Below are 23,825 nucleotides of genomic sequence, written 5' to 3'. Positions count from 1 at the left end.
TGTTTGTGTCTGTGTACGTATATGATGTCTCAACTGTATATGTGTGTGTGTGTGTCTACAGCAGGGGGATGCGTGAGGGCTCCCACAGCTTGCGTGCTAGCTGGCTGCAGTGCTGCAGGATGTAGTCGGCAGGGATCACACCCAGGTGCACCGTCAGCAGCTCGTAGCACTTCACCACCTCCCCCTGGTGGCTCTTACTGTAGAGGCGCAGCAACTTCCTGTCACAGGGAGGAGAGGCGTTAGCAACTTCCTGTCATCAGGAGGAGAGGCGTTAGCAACTTCCTGTCACAGGGAGGAGAGGCGTTAGCAACTTCCTGTCATCAGGAGGAGAGGCGTTAGCAACTTCCTGTCACAGGGAGGAGAGGCGTTAGCAACATCCTGTCATCAGGAGGAGAGGCGTTAGCAACTTCCTGTCATCAGGAGGAGAGGCGTTAGCAACATCCTGTCATCAGGAGGAGAGGCGTTAGCAACTTCCTGTCATCAGGAGGAGAGGCGTTAGCAACTTCCTGTCAGAGGGAAGGAGGCACTTGGCAGAGCAACTTCCTTCCTTCATCATTCCTACTTAGCCTTCCTTCTTTTCATCAATCCTGCCTTTAGTCGTTATGATTATTACTCGTAACACTCAATCAGGACAGACGCGGTATGGAGGAAGAAAGGAAGGTTTGAAGGAAGTAAGTAAGGATAGAAAGAGGCAAGGCTTGATGGGAGGATGGAAGTAGGAAGGAAGGAAGGAAGGAAGGAAGGAAGGAAGGAAGGAAGGAAGGAAGGAAAGATGGCTGGAAGGAATTAAGCAGCCTAGCAGCCTCCCTACTTGTAGTAGTCACAGGCCAGCATTCCGATGGGGGCGGAGTCATCAGACAGGATGGGCAGGTCCATCACCTCCAGCTTGTAGCCCTGCATGATCAGAACCATCCAGAACATCAATCACTGAATTATTATATTAATAAATACACTATGAAGCGCAAACAGTACTGTTAGCCAAACAGTGCCGGCTAACTGTGTGTAGGAGATAGGGATAGACAGTGGAGGTTATTACGTGTGTGTGCGCGTGTGTGTGAGACGCACCGATTCATTCTCAAACCACAGGAAGTAGCAGAAGTAGTAATCTCCATCTCTCAGCGTGACGGTTGAGTAGCCCTTCTGGAGGTAGCGTCGCGTGGTATCGACCAGACTCCACACCTAAACACACACACTTTGCATCAACAGCTTCTTCAGGGTATCTTAAACCTCCAAAACAAACATTCGGACACCCCTCTGAACCCTGGGCAGATGGTACGGTCCACACACCTTGCCCTTGATGAAGTGTGCCAGCGGCCCCTTTCCCAGCTCAGAGTTGGCGCGATCTGTGATGTTGAGGGACGGAGCGATCATCTGGCCAGCAGAACGATCCACATAGATGAAATGGACCAGACCAGGGAACTCCTCCAGGTACGTGACACCAGTCGGGTTAAGGGCCTGCAGTCTATTACACTGACCTGTACACTCTGTAAACTTTGACCTCTAACCTCTGACCTCAACCAACATCAGAGCGTGAGAGAGAGATGGTAAAGACAGAAGGACATATAGGAGAAAGACAGATAAGGCGAAACCGAAAGAGTAACAGTAAAATACAGCCAGGCCTCTACTGTAGGTTCGGCCTCTGTTTACACATTTCTGGATTGATAGAGAGACAGAAAAGCAGGCAGGCAGGGAGAGAGAGAGAGCGAGAGAGAGAGAAAGAAAGAGAGGGAAGGATAAAGATTGAGAGGGTTGGGATGCGAAGTGGCATGAGCGCTGACCCACTGCTGTCTCTACAGGAGACCATCAGAAGGACCACCACAGTGGGAGGGGCCACTGGCCTAACAGGATATGACACCATGGTGATGTTCCGCTTGCTCTTTACCAGCAGGAAGTCCTTCCAGTCCATCAGCTTCTCCCTGGAGGTAGACAGAGAGAGAGAGAGAGAGAGAGAGAGAGAGAGAGAGAGAGAGAGAGAGAGAGAGAGAGAGAGAGAGACAGACAGACAGACAGACAGACAGACAGAGACAAACACAGAGAGAGAGACAAAGAGAGAAAAGAAAGAGAAACATATGTGCAGAGAAAATAGATTCAGAGTGACAGAGACAGATAAATATTTATAGAGATCAAGTAAGATAGAGATTGAGAGGGGGGAGAGAGGGAGGAAGAGTAAGAAAACAATTGTGAAAGAAAGTAAAGGGGTGGGGGTGGGTGGGGATTGATACAATGCCTTGGAGGCATGATGTGATTATTCATCTCACACGTTCGATCCAGAAATATAACGAGAGCAGGTTCAAGTAGTGTTGAGTGAGACTGATACAAGCCTGGGCTTGAGCATGGCACTGGAGAGAACCAGCCTCTGGACCCTCTGCTAGTAGGGAACCAAGCCTGGTTTTCTGACCCCTGTGCTGGTAAAGAAGGTTGTCTTACTGGACCATGGTGAGAGCTCGCTCCTGCAGGTGAGGAGAGAGGCGCTGCGGCCCTCCTCCTCCTCCTCCTCCGTCCGTGATGAAGCACTGTCTGTAGACGGCACACAGCTGGGTCTTCATGCTGCGACACCAGGGCAGGAGACTGGAACACACACACACACACGCACAGGATATTAACAGAGAAATCCACATTGCGTCTCCAAAACTATAATGGAACATTTCGAACAAAGCTACCCGTTTTGAAAGGACAATCCATCAAGTGAATTCATATTACATGGTCTGAATGCTGTCACGTTATGGGTGCACTGGTGCCCCCCCTGCCCAGCAGGTGGCAGCGTGAGACTCACTCCTTGGTGAAGCCAGTCCCTGCTCTGGTGAAGGCTTTGTTCTTGAATTCCGTCCACACACTCTGCAGATGTGACGTCTGGGACAAAGGATGCAGACGGCTTGAAAGACGACATGTCACACACACAAACTTCCAAGCATACAGACCAAGGCACATAACCCCACACCCGTACTCGACCACCCCCACACACACACACACACACACACACACACACCCCTTACACAGACACCACCTCTCACACAGGTACGCACCAACACCGCCCCTCACACAGGCACACACACCGCCCCTCACACAGGCACACACACCACCCCTCACACAGACACACCACCCCTCAAACAGACACATACACACACACACCACCCCTCACACAGTTACAAACATACACCACCCCTGACACAGTTACAAACATACACCACCCCTGACACAGACACAGACTCCACCCTCTACCTGAATGTCGCTGGTTCCAAGGGCTCTGATAAACTTGTCCAGTTTGCTGCGGAGATCCTGGATGGTAGGCTGCCCCCTGGTGGCTGCTGAGCCCTCCTGGCCCTCGCTCAGACGCTTCTCCAGCCGGGCAAAGGCATCCAGGAAGGAGTACACAGACGTGGCCACGGGGCTGTTAGGGATCTGACAGGTGACACGGAAGCATGATGAAATGTGTTTCTCCACTTTTGATGGAACAAGAAAACTCTTCAGAACGCTTGACAATAAATATCTGGAAAACATTCCAAACATTGTGTTTGTGGAGTGTGTATGTGTGTGTGTGTGGGGAGGGGGGTTACACCTTGGTGAGAAGAACCAGAGTGATCCCAGGCCACAGCGGGAGGCAGTACATGGAGTGAGGCATCATGGGATAAAAGCCCTCCTTGAGCGTGACCTCCAGGAAGACTCTGCACGGGGTAGCGGGGTCAGGGGGAGGGGCCTGCAGGGTCTGCAGGCTGTCTTCAGCCATCTGGATGTTATTAAAACATCACATTACAGCATTTACTAAAACATCACATTACAATATGTTATTAAAGAACACAGTACATGTTATTAAAAAACATTCTAACTGAATGTTAAAACAGGTTATTAAAACAATACTGTATTCCAACATCACAGTACAATATGATATTAAAACAACCTAATACAACATGCTGTAACTTGTGATGCTGGCTTACAATAGAAAGGCCTTACACAGAACTTCTGATGTTAGTACTGAGTGCAGAGGAACTGACCTGTATGTCTGGATCCACAAACTCAAACACAGGAGTACTCCTGTCTTCTTGCCTGCCTGGGTACAGAGAGACATGGGGGAGAGGATGAGAAGGAGAGAGGAAGACACAAAGAGACAGATAGATAGTAATACAAGAGAGTGAGAGAGAGAGAGGGAGAGAGGATATGAAGGTCTGACCAACAACACAGGCAGGCATTTGTGGCAACAGTGGTAGGGTGTGACACAACAGTGTAGCTACCTGAACTGGCTGAATCTGTAGGAGAAGACTGGCCATCTGTGGGGGATGCTTTTGGGGTGTAGAAGATCTCCGGCGCGTTCTCCACATCCTGCACACACACACACACACACACACACACACACACACACAGAAAATCATCAGGAAAACAGCATCCAAGGACTATGTCTGATTTCCCGTGTGGACAGATGGACAGACAAAAGTGCGGACTCTAGATGGAGGACCCTGCTGAACACCTACCTCTGGGTTTGAGTCGTCCAGATCGATGTTGCTGGGATACAGGTTCTGCACCATGACGATGAGGGCCAGGAGGTCAGAGGAGGTGAGACTGCTAGCATTACGACTGGAGAGGATGGAGGGATGAGATGAAATAGGTGACAGAATTTGTACCTAAAAGTAGTGTGCTAGCTATAGAGTAGAATATTGTGTTACTAGCCTTGCTACTGCTACCTGTAGCGATGTTAGCCTAGCTATTCTTGTATAGAGGGGGAGTCATGATCATCAGTGGTTGGCATGATACGTTTAATAGTCTAGCAATCCTACTCAACATGGAAAAAAGGGTAGTAGCTAGGTATGATAACTTTTACTGAAGTAAAATGCTAGTAACTAGGTATGCTAACACTACCCATTGTTGAATGCTAATAGCTAGGTATGCTAACTATACCTGGAATAGAATGCTAATAGCTAGGTATGCTAACTCTACCTGGAGTAGAAGGCTAGTAGCTAGGTATGCTTATTACATGGACTAGAGCGCTAGTTGCAAGGTATGCAAACTACCTGGAGTAAAAGGCTAGTAGCTTTGTGTGCACCAGTATGAAGGCATGCAGCACCTCCTCTCCAGCCCTCTCCACACTGGTGTTGATCTGCTGGACCAGGCGACGTTCCAGGAACTCAATACACTGCTCACACAGGGTGGGGTGGATCAGTCTTTCCACCGCCTGGACCAGGGGGCGGGGGGTGGGCAGGAGTAGGGGGGAGAAGAGAGGGTGTAACAGGGGAGAGTTGTGTATTGGGACTGGAACAATCTAGGATGGCTCCTGCATTTTACTAAAGAGATGTGTGCGCCAATACAGTGCTGTACGGTAGATTAAGACTGACTGGCTGGCTGGCTGGCTGACTGACAAAATGGCTGGCTGACTGGCTGTTCTCCAGTACCTCCACCAGGAAGCTCTGGTCCTTCTCGCGCAGGCGGCTGTAGGTCTCCAGCAGGCTCTGCAGCTGCTTCCACAGCCTGGTCCTCTGCTCCGTGTCCTGGGGGCGCAGCCTGGGGGGAGATACAGAGGAACAGGCTGAGAAAGGGGTACGGATAAAGAGAGGCTGGGATAAGGACAGGGAGAGGCTGGTGTAAGGATAGGAAGATGCTGGGGTAAGGACAGTGAGAGGCTAGGGTAAGGATAGAGAGAGGGTAAGGATAGAGAGAGGCTAGGGTAAGGATATGGAGAAGCTGGGCTAAGGACATGGAGAGGCTGGGATGAGGGTAAGGAGAGACCTGAGAGAATCTATGGAGAGGCTAGAGAGAGGCTATGGTGAGGCTGGGGGAAACTCAGTTTTGCTGCCTAAGCCAACATTCCAAACATTCCATATGCTGTTGAAATATGATATTCATATTAATATGCAAATTTTATGAATTTTCATATTAAATCATACACCTTAACTGTTGACACCATATTGAAGAACAGAACTAGGGGATTTTTATGATGTGAATAAATATATGATTACTTAAGGCAAATCATATTTTATCAAGGTGATTTCAGGCAGCCATTTTTTACAAAAACTTCTCCATCCACCATACCTCATCAGACAACTTCATTTTTAACCACTTTAATTACAAGATGGAGGAAAACTTTGAGCAGGTGGAATATCCACACATCTGTGGGCAATGTGGAACAGAAGACAGATTAGAAATATCATATTTTGATTAAAAGTTATGACCATTCTAGTGACTACATGGAAACACGTGGAAACATGGGGGAAACCTACATTTCTCTGCCCCAAAAGTAGCTAGCGCTATGGCTGGATACTCCTCTCGATAACTAAAAAACGTTGGAGTTTCTTCCACAATCGACCGAATTGGCCAAACAAGGCATGTACATTTAGCTTACAGTGTATATAATCTAGCTAGTTAATGTTGTTTTTCTAAGTTTTTTAGAAATCTGCTCAAATCGAGGCTAAACAGTGCTACTAACGTCATTACTGCCTGTCCTGCCGGACACGGCAGAACGCGAGTTTTTTTCTGGAAAAAACTCGCATCACTCCCACAAACAAATTCTTCGTATGTAAAAAGTTTAGACTTTTAATTGACAATATTGACAACACATATTAATAAACTTGTCTTTACTCAGAATATCGTCTCAGATTTCAATTCGAAGCTGTAAATCTAACACTGTAGGCAATCTCCCATGGTCTCCGCTCTGGCTCCGCCTCGAAAAACAATGGCTGCCGTTGCAGACGATACATTTATTTCCCCCTCCCAGTAACCCCTTAACCAATGATATGTACTTTGAGCTTAACTTGTCATGAGTATCTGGCAGTTTTCAGAAATAAAATCGGTGATTGGACGGCAAAGATATTAAGGCGGGTCTTATGGGTCTTTTTTGACCCATATTTGAATGGGCCGGCTAGATAGGGTTAAGTTTTTTGTCAAGGCTGGGCTAGCAGTACATACTCTTTCCTGAGGAGGGTGCTACTGAGTGTGACCATGCCGAAGAGCACGTCGATCATCTTCTTCATGACGTAGATCTTCCTCTTCAGATGATTCTCTCCCTCCTCCCCATCACCGTTCACAGCGATGTACAGGCACTCGTCAAACTGACACAGAGAGAAGGACAGTCGATAAATCAATCAATCCAATCAATCAACCAACTGTATCAACTTATCTACCCTAGCCATGCTAACTGTAGTTTGGTGTGCAAACCCTACTTATCGTAGAACATTTACTTTATGGAATTATTTATACACAGACTACAATACTACTATACTTTGCGTTATCTTGGGCCACTGTATTTAGGATTCAGATCCCATGCAGTTGATCAATGTGTTTGGAAACATGTCCATAGTTTTGACCACTGCCTTTACTAACAGGTAACATGAGCCTAATGTTACCTAATGTAATTAGGTAAGATTAGGTCACACTGCTTTGAGGGTTGGCTACACTGTGACCAGGGTCCCAGAGGGGGGAATAGGACTGAGCCACAAACACTAAGATTGGAATGGAGCCAGGTTATGTGACTATGGTCATGGTCATGCAGTAAAACACAAGATTCTTCCACGTAAAGGTTGGTTCAGGATCACATGACCTGAGTGACGATTCACGAGGGAGGCTTTCTCTGAATCTGGGCGAGTAGGAAGACAACACTGTCCTTTTACTGTTTTATCTAAGGGACCTTTGGTGTGTGATACTTGTATGCATGGGTAAGCTTAAGTATGTGTCTGCAACTTTATATGTGTGTGTGCGTGTGTGTGTGTGTGCGTGTTTACCTGGTGCAGTACGTAAGTGTGGTTGTTCTCAGTGCTAAAGCAGGTGTAGCTGTCTCCCAGTCTGTCCACCATGGTGCTACAGGAGATGATGATGGGCGCAAACAACGTGTTGATACTGTCCTCAAAGGCTGGGGGCTGAAGAGGCAGACGCGTGCAGGCAGAGGAGAGTAAAGGGAAACATAGGGATTAGTGCTGAACAAATTATATTGTGCTGAACAAGCTTACTACTCTGGGCCAATTCTGTTGATGAGAATACCCCACCGTTGCCATATTTCTGCCAGTGTAACTTATGAGCAGGACAATCATCCATCCATTATCCAATGCATCCATGCAATTAGCATTCCAATCATCATTCCTCACCCTCTCCCCCTCTTCTTGGAACGCCCCATACTGTTCCTGCAGGTTCAGTTCGTACTCCTTGTCGGTCCAATGAAACAGAACCTCGGCGCTCTCGCTTGCGATCAATAGGCACTTCATCTGTGCCCCGGTAGCAGTGTGGCGGTGTGTTGGCTGGTGTGTGTGGCAGCGTGCGGTGTAGCTATACGTTGTTACCGTGTCCAAATCACAGAGACCATCCCCGCGGCAGATATATTTCCAAAAAGACGCTCAGCCAAACCTCTTCGTACTGTTGAAGGATGACTTGGGTTAAACAAACCAGTCATAAACAAAAATACATAAATAATGACGTTTCCAGCGTCCCCTTAATCCTCCCCAAAACGGACAGTGTTGTGTGGTCGCGTTACGATGCGTGGGAAAGAAAAAAAAATCTGCCTCACATACTTGGCAAGCCAAAGATCACATTCTGCGGGTTGTGTTTAGGGACCACCAGACTGAGGCAGGTCCGAAAATGTTTTAGTCTTTATACTGTGCAGTTCAGACAATGCAATTTGCTGTAAAGAAAGGAGTCGTTGATAAATGAAAACTTACCTAGCTCATGCTTTCTTTCAGTGTTTATCCAACTGCCGTGTGTCGTCCAACGTTGGACATACGATGTTTTAACACCTTGGTTCATCCTACGGACATCTCTGCTACTGTTTTATTATGCTTCCGTGATAGAAAGTTTCTCCTATTCTCTGCATCATGTGACAATCGCAGCCCCAGCTGGACACGGAAGCTGCATGCCTGGATAATAAGAAGGCGCCTCCGGGAGAGGTCGCCCTCTAAACCTGATCTCAAACCAGCTTGAGGTCTGTCCTGCCCCACTACTCTTTATCTAGGTTTACTGCTAAACTGTTTCTCGATCGGTGTTCAGCGGACTGTACTGACGGTGGAGGGCTACGGCCCCGAACAGGGAAACGACTGAGAGCTGAGGTCATGTGCCGGTGTGTAAACCAGGACTCATGACTCTGACACAGGTTTTTAGCTAACGATTTGGCATTTAAAGAATGCAGTCTAGCTCATGGCAGTTGTGTGATTGGGGTTGTGGTGCCTTGTGTTCAATAATGAATAGGCTTGTTAAGGTCCGTTATCACATGAAATAGGTTATGCCTTCCTATTGCGCAAAGAACAATTTAATAGCTTGTATTAACTGTATGCTATGCCTTGAAGGATTGCCTTAATTAAAGTTTTTAGATAAAATAATTTGATAACTAGGGAACACACACATCAAGAGACATACACAGCCACACAAAACCATTGACAAACATACACACACACACGCACACACACAGAGGCACACATGCATGCACACACACACTACACAGCCACACACAGACACATCGGACATATGTCTCTCTGTCATCAGTAAGACCTTGGGGGAAATCTTGAATGGCAGTTTTCGTTTAAGTGGATCTTCTAAAGGATATCACTTAATGACCAAGACAAATCTGTATTATCCATGCAGGATACTTAGAGAACATGCTTGCTTAGTATGTTTGTCCTCAGGCAAAACACAACTCTGTTTGCATATGCCATAGCAAAGAAAGCTCTCTGTTTTCCAAGCACCAATGTAACATAAATATTTAGGTTTTATTAACCTTGCTTTGGTCAGACTTGTCCAACCGGCTGGGAGTCCCTGCATTGTTAAGGCAGTCTAATCTAGGCCATAGCTTTCCAGACAAGCCGACATTCATGAAAGCCTTATTCAAACTGACTACTGTATACACAGAATAAACATGACTAAATCCCCTTGGTCAGACAGCGCATGGCTAAGGGGGTCTTGCATGTTTCAGACTGGTTTTCTGAGCATAAACAGTGTTGGGAAGGGTCTGGTTTCATCCAACGTAGCTAAAGAGTCTCTGTCACGCAAAGATACCCTGATACAATGCAGTCTCCCGCTAACCTGAACACACACAGACACTTTGTCGGAGAAAGACGTACTCTGGAGTTATTATGACAAGGTACCGGTTTACAGGAAACTACCCCTTGGCCAAACAGAGCTGTTCCTGTAGAAAACTAAAAGTCAGATGATGTGGAAGTGATAAGCTCCTGGCTACTGACAACGACTTCAGCATGTTTCCACAGTGTGGTACTGTTTTCACACTCCCTACTTGTGTAGCGGTCTGGGTAGCAGGTTGCATCAGCCTTTTGTTGTCAATTGACAATTGATTATTACCATGTAATAAAGCATCTATTTTCTTATGTTTACTTTGTATGATTAAGTATAAATTTGTGGTGGTAATTTGCATGGGAATGCTAGGCTGTCTGTGGAAGACACCATGCCAGACCTGGTAGGACCTTGGTGTGGTCCAATGACGAGCCTTACATTTTGACCGTTGGTGGGGGGGGGGGGATCACGGTTGAAGATGGCCTTCTATTACTACTTCAGGACCCTGTTGTTTTTAGAAATGCGTGTGTGTCCTTGATTCATCCAGCTATGAGATTCTGTTTGGGTCAGACCCGTTTCCATGTGATTTCACATGGTGTGTTTTTGTGGCTGTGTTGTACTAAAACGATTGCTTTTGTCAGTCATACCCTGAACGTTTGTATCAGGCACGCACAGCTGCTCCTTAGACTTTTAGTCAAACTAACTATGACATCCTTCTGAAGTTGTTTAGTTTGAGAAAGACCAGTGCCGTGTCCATTCTGGCTGTTTCCTATCCCAACCATGTCTATGTCCTTTTTTGCTTCTTTTAAATGTGTGGTATGTTTATGCACTGTGGGAGTGCATATATCCACAAGTGTGTGTGTATTTGTTTGGGCTTGTGTGTAGGCACTGTTTTAGTGTATGTATTGACACGTGTGTGTGTGTGTGGGTGCGTATGCATGTGTGCGTACTTACAGTGTGTGTATGTCTCCACACTAGTGTGTGTGTGTGTGTGTGTGCCTCTGTTTTGGGGGGAAGCGTCACTTAGTTTCCACAAACAAATGTCCCTGAATTGAATGTCTTTGATGATGGAGGCGTGGTCAGGAGAAGCATCCCAGCCTCCAGGGCAGAACACGCTGGACGTGGTCATAAACAGAGTGTGAACGAGTCTGGGGCTCTGGTTAAGTGAACCAAAATGGCCCGTTTAAGATGAACCATATGTAATAAAGGAGAAGATATTCACCAGGCTTGTTGTTGGACACAACCTCTGGTATTCATGCAGAAAGAAAAATCAATTTCAAGGATTTGGCGACCGCAACGGGGGGGGGGGGGGAAGCACTCATCCGGTTCTGCTGAACTTGTAGTGCTTCAGTTCGTAGCTTTTGAGGAGGTCTTGAAAGTGATTCATAGAACACAATGCTATGTACTGTACAGTGTGCTTTATTATCAGTATTACACAAGGTGGTATTGTATAATCCCTCTTAAGCAAAACATCTCTGTATCCACCTTACAAGGCCTGGCCTGGTCGGTCGGTCTGGTCTGGCCCAGCCCGGTCGGATTGGTCTGGTTGGGTCAGGTCTGGTGTTGTGGTATGGTCTGGTGTGGCCTGGTCTGATCTTGTCTGTCTGGTTTGGTTTGGTCTGGTATGGCGAGATCTGGTCTGACCCTCTTTGTTGCTTCTCTGAACTAAGTCTGACTGCAGCTGCCTTGACATCTGGGGTTAACGTGTGTGTGTGTGAGTATATAACCCCTGGCTGTCAAGCCAACAGCATCCCTCTCTCTCTTTCTCTTTGTGACCGTTCCAATATGGATGAGAGGTTCATCCAGGCTCACTTTGATCATGTGTCAGCCGATCCTCTGGGTGCCTTCACCCTGGGGCAAATAAAGACAGAAGAGGATGACGATGAAGAGGAGGATGTTCTGAATTCCTTCCTCTGTCACTGGTCATTCCTCATTCTCTCTGTGGCACAGGGGCAGGTTTAAATCAAGACCAGGCTTTTGTCTTCTTTTTTCTCCTCATGTTCCACTTCCTGTCATGGTCTTCAGTCTAGCCCCTCCAGATCATGGGGTCTGCTGTGGATCCAACGGATTTAATAGGACTTATTTAATCAAACACATTCACAAATTGTATATAACTATACAGCAGCCCACTAAACAGCCAGACTTCCAGTCTGTCAGTCACCCAGCCAACCAGTCTGTTAGCCAGCCAGCCAGCCTGCCTACCTGCCAATTAATAATAATGAACTTTTAGTGTAGTGAAATAATTTACCAGTTGTACATGAATTGTGAATAAATCAAATGTTTAAACAAAAGATCCGAGTGTGTTGGAGTCCTTTGGATTATCCTGTGAAACCAGTTTATCCTCATATCTCATGACTGTCCTGAAGTGGAGCCGAACACGAGACTGGTGGAAACAATCCTGCCAGTGAGGCTTACTTTGCTTGTTGTGGCACACAGTTATTAAGGACTTGAATCAGCTGTTTTAGGTTAGATTACTGGCTACTGTACACACAAGGAAGCCTTTGTTTAAAGGACAAAAGCTAAGCAGAATAATAACACAAATACCAAAGCTTTGCAATTTCGTCTTTTCCGTTCATTTTATTATCAGTGTAAATAATTTCTTTTTCAAAAAAATAATATGCGATCTCGATTGCACACTATACAGAATAAAATATTGCTCTCTTAACAAAAAGGAAATATGAACACCTCTACAAGAACAATGGACACATTCTGAGGAGAAAGATGAACGTTATAATAATCTAAGATTCACGGACAGAAACCACCCAGGATTGAAACCACCACAGTCCTCTTTGTACTCTACAGCTATTTCACAGACACAGCCTCTCCCCCTGTTCCCCCTTCATGAACTCTGACCACTGATCAGAAAGGACTGGATGGGACAAAGCAATATGGCAACAACCTGTCCCATCAATGCCTCAACCCATCCAGGTCTCTCTTCACCACGTGGCTAAAGAAGTCACTGCAACAGATCAATGGCTGCAAAATGAATACAATTAAATTGTTAGAACACAAAGAGACTGTGGCTATAAAAGCAGAGTCATTTTAGGACACAGTCATATATTGAACAGTATCCCATGACATTACGATGGTAAAATTGAAAAATGTGTATACATGTAAAGAACACTAAATGACTAAACTTCAAGGTCTGGTTTTGGGTTTGAACTGAGAGTCGTTCACATGGGGCGAAGGAGAGGGGGCGGGGGTACAATTGAAGTCATTGTTGTTTCCACAGCACTAGAAACAATAACCAACACATAGAAACTCACTTAAATTATGTGTATACAGTATACATAGCCAAGGTAAACACCGCAATCACGCATTTTTCATATTTAACTTGTCTCATATGTACATTACATAGAAGTTATACTGGCTAGGGAAAATCTGTACAAAAGATGTCAAACATTGATAGTATTCATCAAAAAAGCTAGCAGCATAGGGGAGATCTGGACACAGAAGATGGTCCGCAGAGAGGCTTTTGATGTTTGAAGGTTGACCATAATATCTGACCATAATATCTGACCATGTCTGAACAATAATTACAAATCCATGGGTTTCTATGATTGTATTGATGTTTTTTTTCCCTCACTGTATCCGTTCACATAGGTACAGACATTTATAATACACACATGCACACACACATACATGTACACATACAACCACACATGCATGTACATGCACAGATGCATAAACACACACAAAGGCACACAACACACAAGGTCACACACACACACACACTCAGAGCTCTGTGGGTTGTCTGGAGAAGATTGGGTCAACCAGTGTTGTTTTGGTTTACAGGTTCTCCTCTCTTCCTGCACCTTGACAAATTCAATAACAGGAACGAATGTTAGGAGGCCAGGAAGGACAGAATGTTCTTGGCAGACTCGGAACTGGCCATTGGAAGACCCAGGGATGATCAAAGATGTTTAGCGATGAACACAGCCTCCAGACCATCCGTTTCTGTCACAACAAAAAGCACGAAGCACGCAACAGTACAGTATCTCCGTCACAGCAAGAGGGCGTACTGCAGCACAGCGATGAAGAGGAGGGGCAGGGGTGATGAAGAGGAGGGGCAGGGGTGATGAAGAGGAGGGGCAGGGGTGATGAAGAGGAGGGGCAGGGGTGATGAAGAGGAGGAGCAGGGGTGATGAAGAGGAGGGGCAGGGGTGATGAAGAGGAGGAACAGGGGTGATGAAGAGGAGGAACAGGGGTGATGAAGAGGAGGAACAGGTGTGATGAAGAGGAGGGGCAGGGGTGATGAAGAGGAGGGGCAGGGGTGATGAAGAGGAGGGGCAGGGGTGATGAAGAGGAGGAGCAGGGGTGATGAAGAGGAGGAGCAGGGGTGATGAAGAGGAGGAGCAGGGGTGATGAAGAGGACGAGCAGAGATGATGAAGAGGAGGAACAGTGAAAGGTTTTCAGTGCAACCCTTGTTCATGTACGAAGGGCAAGCCTTTCTTGGACTGGAAGAAGGATCAGGGATCAACTCTGCTCTACTCTGCTCTACCGTGGAGGGGTTTGTTAAGCTAAGGGAGGAGACAGGAAACATATTTAAAGGGTGAGCATGGTAGGAGGATCAGAGAAGGAAAGAGGATCTAGCTCAGGTGTCAGGGATCAGGTGTGGACGGGTCATAGTTCAGAGGTCAGGGCACTGTATAACTGTGTGTTGAAGGTGAGTAGGGGTCAGAGTCGGGGGTTCAGGGTTCAGTATTATCTCTTGCAGGCGTATGCGTTGATGTTCTTGATGACGTAGAAGCCTATGGTCATGGGGGGCATGGCTATCGTGCGACCGGCCCTCAACGTCCTGGGCTTCAACTCGGGGAACGTGTCGTTGTCCACCATCAGAAGGCGTTCTCCATTCAGCTGCACAGATCTGGAGGCACAGGTCACACAAACAGTGGCATTAGACAAACAGGATCAGACTAGATAGAGTAGATTCATCCAGAACAAAGTAGAACAAGATCAGACAAAGTAGCCCTGTTGGAAGTCTTTAGATACGTCATTTGCTAAAGTAGAACTTTTTTCAGACCATTAAGTAGACAAAAATACCTCTACCAACAACCAGCCTCAAGTGCTGAAGTGAATAACATTCATGCTGATCAAGTACAACATAACTGGAGCAGGTTTAGAGGATGTCCTTACAGTATTTTAACACTTGGGGGCGCTACAGGTATAGAATTACAATCCATCAAGAAATACTGAATAGTTGCTTAATCAGGGAAAGGGACCGATTAATACGGTGGATGCTAGTATGGGTCAATTCCATTAATAAAAATTTAAAAAGATTAAATAGGATCATGGAGCGAAAGTCTTCTGCTAACATGCTGTGTTCTGGGAGAACAAGAAGTTCTCCAGTTTTTTGAGACAGCTAGTTTGCATCATTTGGCTTGGTAGGTTTTTCAGAGTTCAGAGGGTTCCCATGGTCATGAGTGCAGCGCTCGGCGTGCTAGCGGCGTCCTGGCAAGCGTCAGAAGGCTGACGGCTAACTGGTGCTGATGGGCTGATATGTCTCAAAGCTGGGAGGTTTTATTCACTGTACCATGCCAAAACATGCATCAAAGCAGTCAAATAAGAAACCAATCAAAGGGTTGGAATTGATTAAAACATTACGAGGCAAAGTATTTCTCCGTTGTGAAGGGAAAAAAATGCATCGATTTCCCACCTTCCCTTGTATGGATACAATAGGTCTCAGTTATAGATATGAGGGACGATACAGGGACTTCTTTATCAGGCTGACTATGGTAATCCCACATTCTACTGTTCTATTTGTGAAATGATCAGATAGCACAATCAACTCATTATTGTCCCGCTAATATCCTGAGGAAATTCTTTGAAAATATTCAATATTTCCAAGGATGAGCGTCATCCTGGTTCCCTCGAATGAAAGTATAATTATAGATATGGCAGTTAACATTAACTAAATATTACTCTGCTGTATTTTTTGGCCACTTGGGAGCATGTGTTTGGACTTGGCAGTTTAAGAGATCTTCCTAAGTGACCGTTTTGTGTTCCACTGCAGAGTTAGCAGAATATTGGGTGTTATTTCACACCAGGTCCTGGACAAGTCTGAGCTGCATCAGCAAAAACGTTCAAAATGAAAGAAGAAAACAAAGAAAAAAATCAACAAAAAAGAAAAATAAACCATGTAACTTTTTAAAGGAAATATTGGGATCCATCGAAAGGTCGAGCGGTCGTTTCTGAAGCCGGACAGACTTGCTGCCGTCCTTTTGGCCCCAGATGGACCCTCTGGTGGAGTTCAGTTTTTGTTGTAGACATCTGGTGTTGCTAAAACCTTAATAAAAGTCCCTCCATTTCTCCCCGCGGAGAGAGAAAGTACTTAGGGTCTAAAACAGAGCCTGGGTCTCGCTCCACTGCTTACGGTCCCATTAATTATGCCCTAATCCTGGCTCAGCACCGCAAACATCCTTGGTCATTAGCGTCTTATTGCAGGATTGGGCCTGAGTCAGAACAACAGGGTGTGCGTGAGTGTCATGTCTCACAGGCAAGTCAGCAGACACACACAGGCACACACAGGCAGAGCAGCACACACACACAGGCACATACAGGCAGAGCAGCACACACACACAGGCACATACAGGCAGAGCAGCACACACACACAGGCACATACAGGCAGAGCAGCACACACACACAGGCACATACAGGCAGAGCAGCACACACACACAGGCACATACAGGCAGAGCAGCACACACACACAGGCACATACAGGCAGAGCAGCACACATACACAGGCACATACAGGCAGAGCAGCACACACACACAGGCACACACAGACAGAGCAGCACACAGACACAGGCACATACAGGCAGAGCAGCACACACACACAGGCACATACAGGCAGAGCAGCACACACACACAGGCACACACAGGCAGAGCAGCACACAGACACAGGCACACACAGGCAGAGCAGCACACACACACAGGCACATACAGGCAGAGCAGCACACACAGGCACATACACACTCCAGGCTGCTGTTTGAGGGTTGCAGAATTGGGCTGGAAAATGAGTAACTGGCCGGGAGGTTAAGTGTGGAGGGGGGAGGGGTGGGGGGTGGGGGGTGGAGGCTGGAGGTGATCATTAACAGACACCTGGGGTCTCCTTGAAAAGCCCTGCTTCAAGTTACATACACCCTGACAGGAGCACAAACACATGGCAAAAATCCTCAGATCTAGCCTATGTAATGTCTGGATGGCCAGACATTACTTAGGCCATTTTGCAATTTTAATACAATAAAATAGGCTGAACAAGAGAATGGGTGAAAGGAAGTATATGAAGAAGTGGGTGATATATTAATTTCATGAATAGAAAGGGAGAGAAGAAGGAGAGAGGGTTGAGAGGAAGGAGTGATGCTAATGACGCTCCCAGTGGTTCTCTCCAAACTAGCGCAAAGAATGGAACCTGTGGAAAATGGGGAGAGGTTCTGTATTCTATGCCTTCTAGAGAACTCTGAGAAGTTCTGTGTTCTAGGCCTTCAGGAAAACTCAGATAACGTCTGTGTTCTAGGCCTTCTAGAACACGAGGAGAGGTTCTCTGTTCTGAGCGGATGTTTCACATCATTGCCTTGCCGGCTGGTTTTCAACTTCAATAAATCGTGACAAACGTATTATGATAATATGATTTTATGGTCAATTCTGAAGCGTGGGCTGAGCTGATGTTTCATGTCTGCTGATGGTGGGTGATTGGTTATTTTGACTTCGATGCTGACAGCACACACACACAGATCACTGCCACTCCAGAAACCAAACAGGCTACAGACATGTAGACTTGCTGGACCTGTTGGTGTGTGTGTGTGTGTGTGTGTGTGAGTGGACAGCACCGCCCCCCTCCAGAGCAACACAGAACTATGTGTTGGCCATGTTTGGAGTTTGCCGTTCCTAGACAGAACTCCCAGGTCTAGCAGGGCGGCACTCAGGAGCCACATGGAGGCCTCAATGTTATGGTAACCCTGGCAACGCAGCACTCCCAGCCTCTCTCCACTAAGTTCGTCTCGTTAGACCAGTGTGTATGGAACGCGATACTCTATTAGTGCACCACACGGCTGTTTGCTTAGAAAACACCCCAGTGTGTGTGTGCTTGGGTAGTGTGTGTGCATACAGTATGATTGTGTCTGTGTGTAAACAGTATGAATGTGTGTGTAGTGGATGGTTGAGGGGGTGTGCAGTATGTGTGTGTGTGTATTTGTGTGTGAATGTGTGAGTGCGTGAGTGTGTGTGTGTGCACTCACTTGGCATGGAGTCCATCCGCGCCGTGCGGCTGTAGTAGGTACTGGTGGACAGTCTTGTTCCGTAATGTTCCCGCCAACTTGATTTTCTTCCGTGACCGATGCAGATTGATGATGTAGATGGTTATTGATCCACGTACATAATTATGACTGAAGATTGTAAAAAGAGAACAATATAAATAACCTGAATGATTAAGGGGAAAAATAGGTAACAAAAATGGCAGTTTGTGAAACAGCAGCATGTTCTAATAAGGAGCACTGTTGATGTTGAAAACCACCTGTTCCAGAACTACTCCCCAGTTGCAGAAACCCAAGATTATGACTTTAACATCTCAACCGCAAACACATCAGAATGAGAAGAGAAAGCTGATGACGGTCAATATCATCTTTAATGTGGACTGTTATGACTTCTACATCATACAGTTCACACTTTATACAGTTAGCTAATGCTTCTATCCAAAGCAACGTACAAACAGTACTTCTGTCTAGCATAATCATTTCTCTCACACCCCCCCCTCACACACACACACATAAGAGGAGAATTTGTTATTTATTTTCTTCCTTATCTCCTGCTAGATTAGACAAGCTTTGTGGCGTCTTCGTCTGCGAAGTACGATGGGGTTCACGGTAACTTCAAACAAAAGGACAGTGACTGTGAGAACACCAAAGAAATCTTTGATACGCTGCTAAAATGGCTCAGCTGAAGTGCTGGATCTAAAGACATGGCCTTTATGAATAACAGTAACAGTAAAACATATTATTATTAAAACATTTACTCTTCAACTAAGTATTCCAAAAATAATTTTAACTAGCCGTTATACATTGCATTTTATTGGAAACGCTAAACCTATCATCTATTTCAGCAAGGGCATATTTCTCATGGACAACCCTTGGCCCTAGAGCTGCACATTAAACAGAGTCTCCTGAATTCTGTGCACTATGATGTCATCTGAGGGAATAAAATATAGGTTTTATTTTAATTGTAATTCATTTAGGAGAAGTCTGCACGTGTGATCAAGTCATCAGCTATGTGTGAGCTGGATGGAGTGGAGAGCTACAGTTATAGCTACAACAGAGCTGAAGGCCAGGGCAGGGTGAGGCAGGCAGGGTGAGGCAGGCAGGGCAGAGTGAGGCAGGCAGGGTGAGGCAAGCAGGGCAGGGTGAGGCAGGCAGGGTGAGGCAGGCAGGGCAGGGTGAGGCAGGCAGGGTGCGGCAGGCAGGTTGAGGCAGGCAGGGCAGGGTGAGGCAGGCAGGGTGAGGCAAGCAGGGCAGGGTGCGGCAGGCAGGTTGAGGCAGGCAGGGCAGGGTGAGGCAGGCAGGTTGAGGCAGGCAGGGCAGGGTGAGGCAGGCAGGGTGAGGAAGGCAGGGCAGGGTGAGGCAGGCAGGGTGAGGCAGGCAGGGCAGGGTGAGGCAGGCAGGGTGAGGCAGGCAGGGCAGGGTGAGGCAGGCAGGGTGCGGCAGGCAGGTTGAGGCAGGCAGGGCAGGGTGAGGCAGGCAGGGTGAGGCAGGCAGGGCAGGGTGAGGCAGGCAGGGTGCGGCAGGCAGGTTGAGGCAGGCAGGGCAGGGTGAGGCAGGCAGGGTGAGGCAGGCAGGGCAGGGTGAGGCAGGCAGGGTGAGGCAGGCAGGGCAGAAGAAGGCCCAGACACATAGGAATGAACAACAACAAGCCAGCAGACTGGAAACAGGTGCTTCTCCTTTGGGATCTCGCTGGGCTGGCTCTGGGCTGGCTCTGGGCTGGCTCTGGGCTGGCTCTGGGCTGGCTCTGGGCTGGCTCTGGGCTGGCGAGGGAGTCCGGGGGAACTGGTTAGCTCCTTCCCTGCTCACAGTCTCTCCGCCTCTCCCTCCCTCTCTCTTTCATCCCTCTGTCTCTCAGCATCAATTCATCTTTTATCTCTCCATCTCTCATCTCTTTGTTATGAGTCTTTCTATGTCTGTCCTATCTGACCCTCCCTCCATTTCAACTCTCTCTCTCTCTCTCTTTCTTTCTCAATCTTTTAGGCATGGGGAACCTGCTTGAGGCACACATTACATTAAAGGGGAGGAATGCGAGTGGTCTTGGTTGGTGATAAATAATGCTCTAGTAATAAAGTTGTAATAATAATTAGGGATGTCAAGGGATTTATCACGTGCATATTCATTACATGACATAACTAAATTGTGAATCTAAAAAAAACATCATGGTACAATGTACAAGGTACATTGGTCTTCATTCTCCATTTGTCCCTCACATCAAGCATGGTGTGCAGCCAGAGATATGTTTCAGGGCTAACAGGGCTGTCTGTGTTAGCAGTGTGCTTGGCAAGCAAATGGTACTAAGACTACATGTACTCCGGTGGTAACTCAATTCACATGGATCACATTGCTCTGACAGGGTTTATTGGTTAACTTGAGCAAAATACTTGAAAATTCATCTATTGCTTGCTAGTTGTCATCCTATGTAAGAGGGTTAGGGCCCAGAAAATCTACATTCAGAGCTCATTCAGGAAACACAGGGTTGCTTTTTGGGGGGGCAAGGCCCTAATACTCTTACATATCATCCAATTTACAGTACCTGTGTTAGCGCGTCAAAAGAACGTGTTATTATTGTATTATTATAACTTTGACAACCCTAATAATGATAATAGTAATGCAATGATTATTTATGTATTATGTAATGATAATATAATAATAATAATAAAATCATACTACTATGATCATTATTCATGAATTTTGTAATAATAGTATAATGTAAAATATATAATTATTGATTGATTCTGGGATAATTGTACAATAATAAGCACCATTTCTGTGCTTGTCTGCACAGAAGCCCGTAGTTCTGCACACAGCAGTCTCAGAAAGAAGTGATGGAGAGATTGAGGGAGAGATAAAGATGGCGAGAAGGAAGGAGAGATAGAGACCGTGCTGACCTCTCACCTCTCCCTGCCTCAGACCACTCACTCAACAGCTCTTGCCTTTTGGGAACATCCATTGTGCCAGACAAGATCAATCAATCACCGATAACTGAACTAACATGAATCCAAATGGTATGTTTTGCAAACTCGAACCCTGCTTTATAGTTTAGGAAAGATTTTTGTGTCTGTATAAGATATAGATGTAGATGGAAGAGATGCCATATGGAGGTGGAGATGGAGGGATGGAGAGATGGAGAGATGGAGGGATGGAAGGATGGCAGGACAGAAGGCTGTAAGTCTAGCCTGTCGCTGACAGCAGGCCTGCCTAGGTCCACATAGGCCTGAGTTAGATGATAACCTTGAAACAGGCCATGGTGGCAACATGGCTCCGCCCTCCCTCTGCTCCTCACACAGACTGCTATTGTTCCCCCCCCCCCAAGCCTCTACCCAGTCCCCTCTCCTCACCCCTTCCTCCCCCAGCTCCCTCCCCACAGCCCCTATCTCCCTCTGCCTCCCCTCTACAACCTACAACCTACGAGCCCCTCCAGCCAATCTGAGCTGGGATAAAGGAGTGACACTGCTTTCAGCGGCTCTTTGACAAGAACAGCCCTCCCCCCTTACTCCGACCCACACTACCCCGACCGTCCCCTACACCCCCCCCCCCCCCAACCACACACTTGATAAGTGATACCTGTTAAGTTTTTATGGCCTTTGAGTCCTGAAAGAGGGAGTGTCTGGATCCAGATTATTTATGGGGGAGAAGAGGGGGTCTACTGAGGAACATGCTACTGAGAGGACACCAGACACCAGACCTCAGGTGGCTACTGGAGTAGGAGGAGGAGAGGGAGGAGGGCCGGAGGGGGACAGGGAGGAAGGGGTGGAGGAGGCAAAGGAGGAGGGGGAGTAGGAGGATGACAGGGAGGGGGATGAGGAGAAGGAGGAGGGAGGAGGGGGTGGAGAGGGAGGAGGAGAGGGAGGAGGGGCAGGAGGAGGATGATAGAGAGGAGGAAGGGGAGGAGGAAGAAGTAGGAGGACTAGGTGCAGAGGAGGAAGAGGGGGAGGAGGAGGAGGAGGGCGGAGGGGGAGGAGGAGGAGGAGGAGGAGGAGGAGGAGGAGGAGGAGGAGGAGGAGGAGGAGGAGGAGGAGGAAGAGGGGGAGGAGGAGGGTAGAGGGGGATGAAGATGACTTCAGTGGTGAGGAGGAGGAGAAGAGGGAAGGAGGAGTAGTGGAAAGTCAAGTTCAAACTGCCTGGAGCTGGATAGGGAACTAAACTGAACACCAAGTGGGTGCATTTGATTTGAATTTGTGTGAGTATGTAGCTGGACACTGGACATGTTGAGACTGAAACTATGGACCATGAAGTGTGTTACGAGTTATGCAAGGACTTTGAGTGTGTGAGGGTGTGTGATTGCATATGTCTGTGGGAGAGCCAGTTCATGTGTGGGATTACAGAAAGTGGGTGAATTCATGCATGTGTGTGTGTACAGTATGTAAATGTGTATACATGTGTCTGTGTGTGTGGGTGTCTGTGCAGTATGTATATGTGTATGCATGTGTGTGTGTGTGTGTGCTCACTTGTGGAAGCTGGTACAGTGGGCGTAGATGCGGAGCTTGTCTCGGATGACCCTCCCTGGTCGGGGCTTCTTCTGCAGTCCTGCCACTCTGACAGCCAGCACCCTGGGCCCCACCAGACGCTTAAACACCAGGGAGAACCAGTAGTCCTGGAACACCAGCACACACACACACACACCCACATACACATACACACATGTCAAGTCAAGTCACTTTATTTATGAAGCACATTTAAAAACAGCCAACACACATGCATACACACGTAAACACACACACATACACAAACAAATACACACATATATACATGCACACACACAAACACATGCAGGCAAATACATGCACATGCACGTACAAACAGATACACATTCACGCAAATGCACACACAAACATGGAACATGTGTCGCTGGATAACAAACATTTGCTGCAGGATCTCATTCTAAGCAGAAACACATCACAACGGGGAAATGAAAGCAGGAGGTGAGAACTGGGAAACAGAGGGAGGTGTTAACCCCGTCTTCTCCCCCTTCCATCCACCTTTCACCCCTCTATCCACTCTCCCCCTTTCCCGCCACTCTCCCGCCTCTCCCTCCTCTACGCCCCTCGCCTCCGCCCCACCCCACCCCCTCCGTCCACTTCTCTCCCAGTCTCCACCCTCCCCTCCTCCTCACCACCTCTCCAGGCCTCCCACTTTCACCAGTGTGACGGTTCCTGTCAGGAACGCAAGCAGCAATCGAGACAGCATGGGGAGGTCTCTTCTCTCCACTCAAAGGCCCTGAGAGGTTTACACTGCCCCCCACAATAAGCACACCCAGCCCAAAACACTACTTCATACTGACAGACACAGAGAGAGAGAGGGGGGGGGGGAGAGGGAGGGAGGGAGGGAAACAGAAAGACAGAATGAGAGAGAAATAGAAAGAGAAATAGAAGGAAAAATAGAAAGAGAAATAAAAGAGAGAGAGAGAGAGAGAGAGAGAGAGAGAGAGAGAGAGAGAGAGAGAGAGAGAGAGAGAGAGAGAGAGAGAGAAAGAAAGAAACAGAAAGAAAGATGTGATGTGCCAGAGCAGGGGCTCCTGTCTGATTCTCCTGATTGGAGGAGACACCTTCCTCTGTATTCGCAGATTCCACAGAGCCAGGGTCCAGCTCCACTGGCTCTGCTGTGTAC

At 47.2% G+C, this 23,825-nt stretch overlaps 2 protein-coding genes across 2 annotated transcripts in view; both read right to left on the bottom strand.

The window, feature by feature from the left end:
• hps1 (HPS1 biogenesis of lysosomal organelles complex 3 subunit 1) lies at positions 1-8,742 on the bottom strand. Its single transcript, XM_067236794.1, has 18 exons — positions 8,628-8,742; positions 8,061-8,325; positions 7,701-7,835; positions 6,889-7,031; positions 5,379-5,487; positions 5,001-5,161; positions 4,464-4,566; positions 4,227-4,314; positions 3,990-4,045; positions 3,557-3,724; positions 3,220-3,399; positions 2,774-2,850; positions 2,428-2,568; positions 1,852-1,916; positions 1,288-1,433; positions 1,066-1,179; positions 812-894; positions 1-218 (listed from the first exon to the last, which is right to left on the bottom strand). Exons 2-18 carry the CDS (start codon positions 8,175-8,177, stop codon positions 56-58), a joined length of 2,049 nt encoding a protein of 682 aa, XP_067092895.1. The 5' UTR covers positions 8,178-8,325; positions 8,628-8,742; the 3' UTR covers positions 1-55.
• A 5,929-nt stretch (positions 8,743-14,671) lies between these two features.
• hpse2 (heparanase 2) overlaps positions 14,672-23,825 on the bottom strand; it is a 58,263-nt gene continuing 49,109 nt past the window's right edge. The window contains 3 exon segments of the mRNA XM_067236556.1: positions 14,672-14,834; positions 18,204-18,350; positions 22,667-22,812. Coding sequence (XP_067092657.1) covers positions 14,672-14,834; positions 18,204-18,350; positions 22,667-22,812 — 456 coding nt within the window.

The sequence above is a fragment of the Osmerus mordax genome, chromosome 5 (assembly GCF_038355195.1).
Source record: "Osmerus mordax isolate fOsmMor3 chromosome 5, fOsmMor3.pri, whole genome shotgun sequence".
In the NCBI taxonomy this organism is placed as follows: Eukaryota; Metazoa; Chordata; class Actinopteri; order Osmeriformes; family Osmeridae; genus Osmerus; species Osmerus mordax.
The sequence above is the reverse complement of the archived record's forward strand: the minus strand, read 5'-3'. Positions and strand labels throughout refer to the sequence as shown.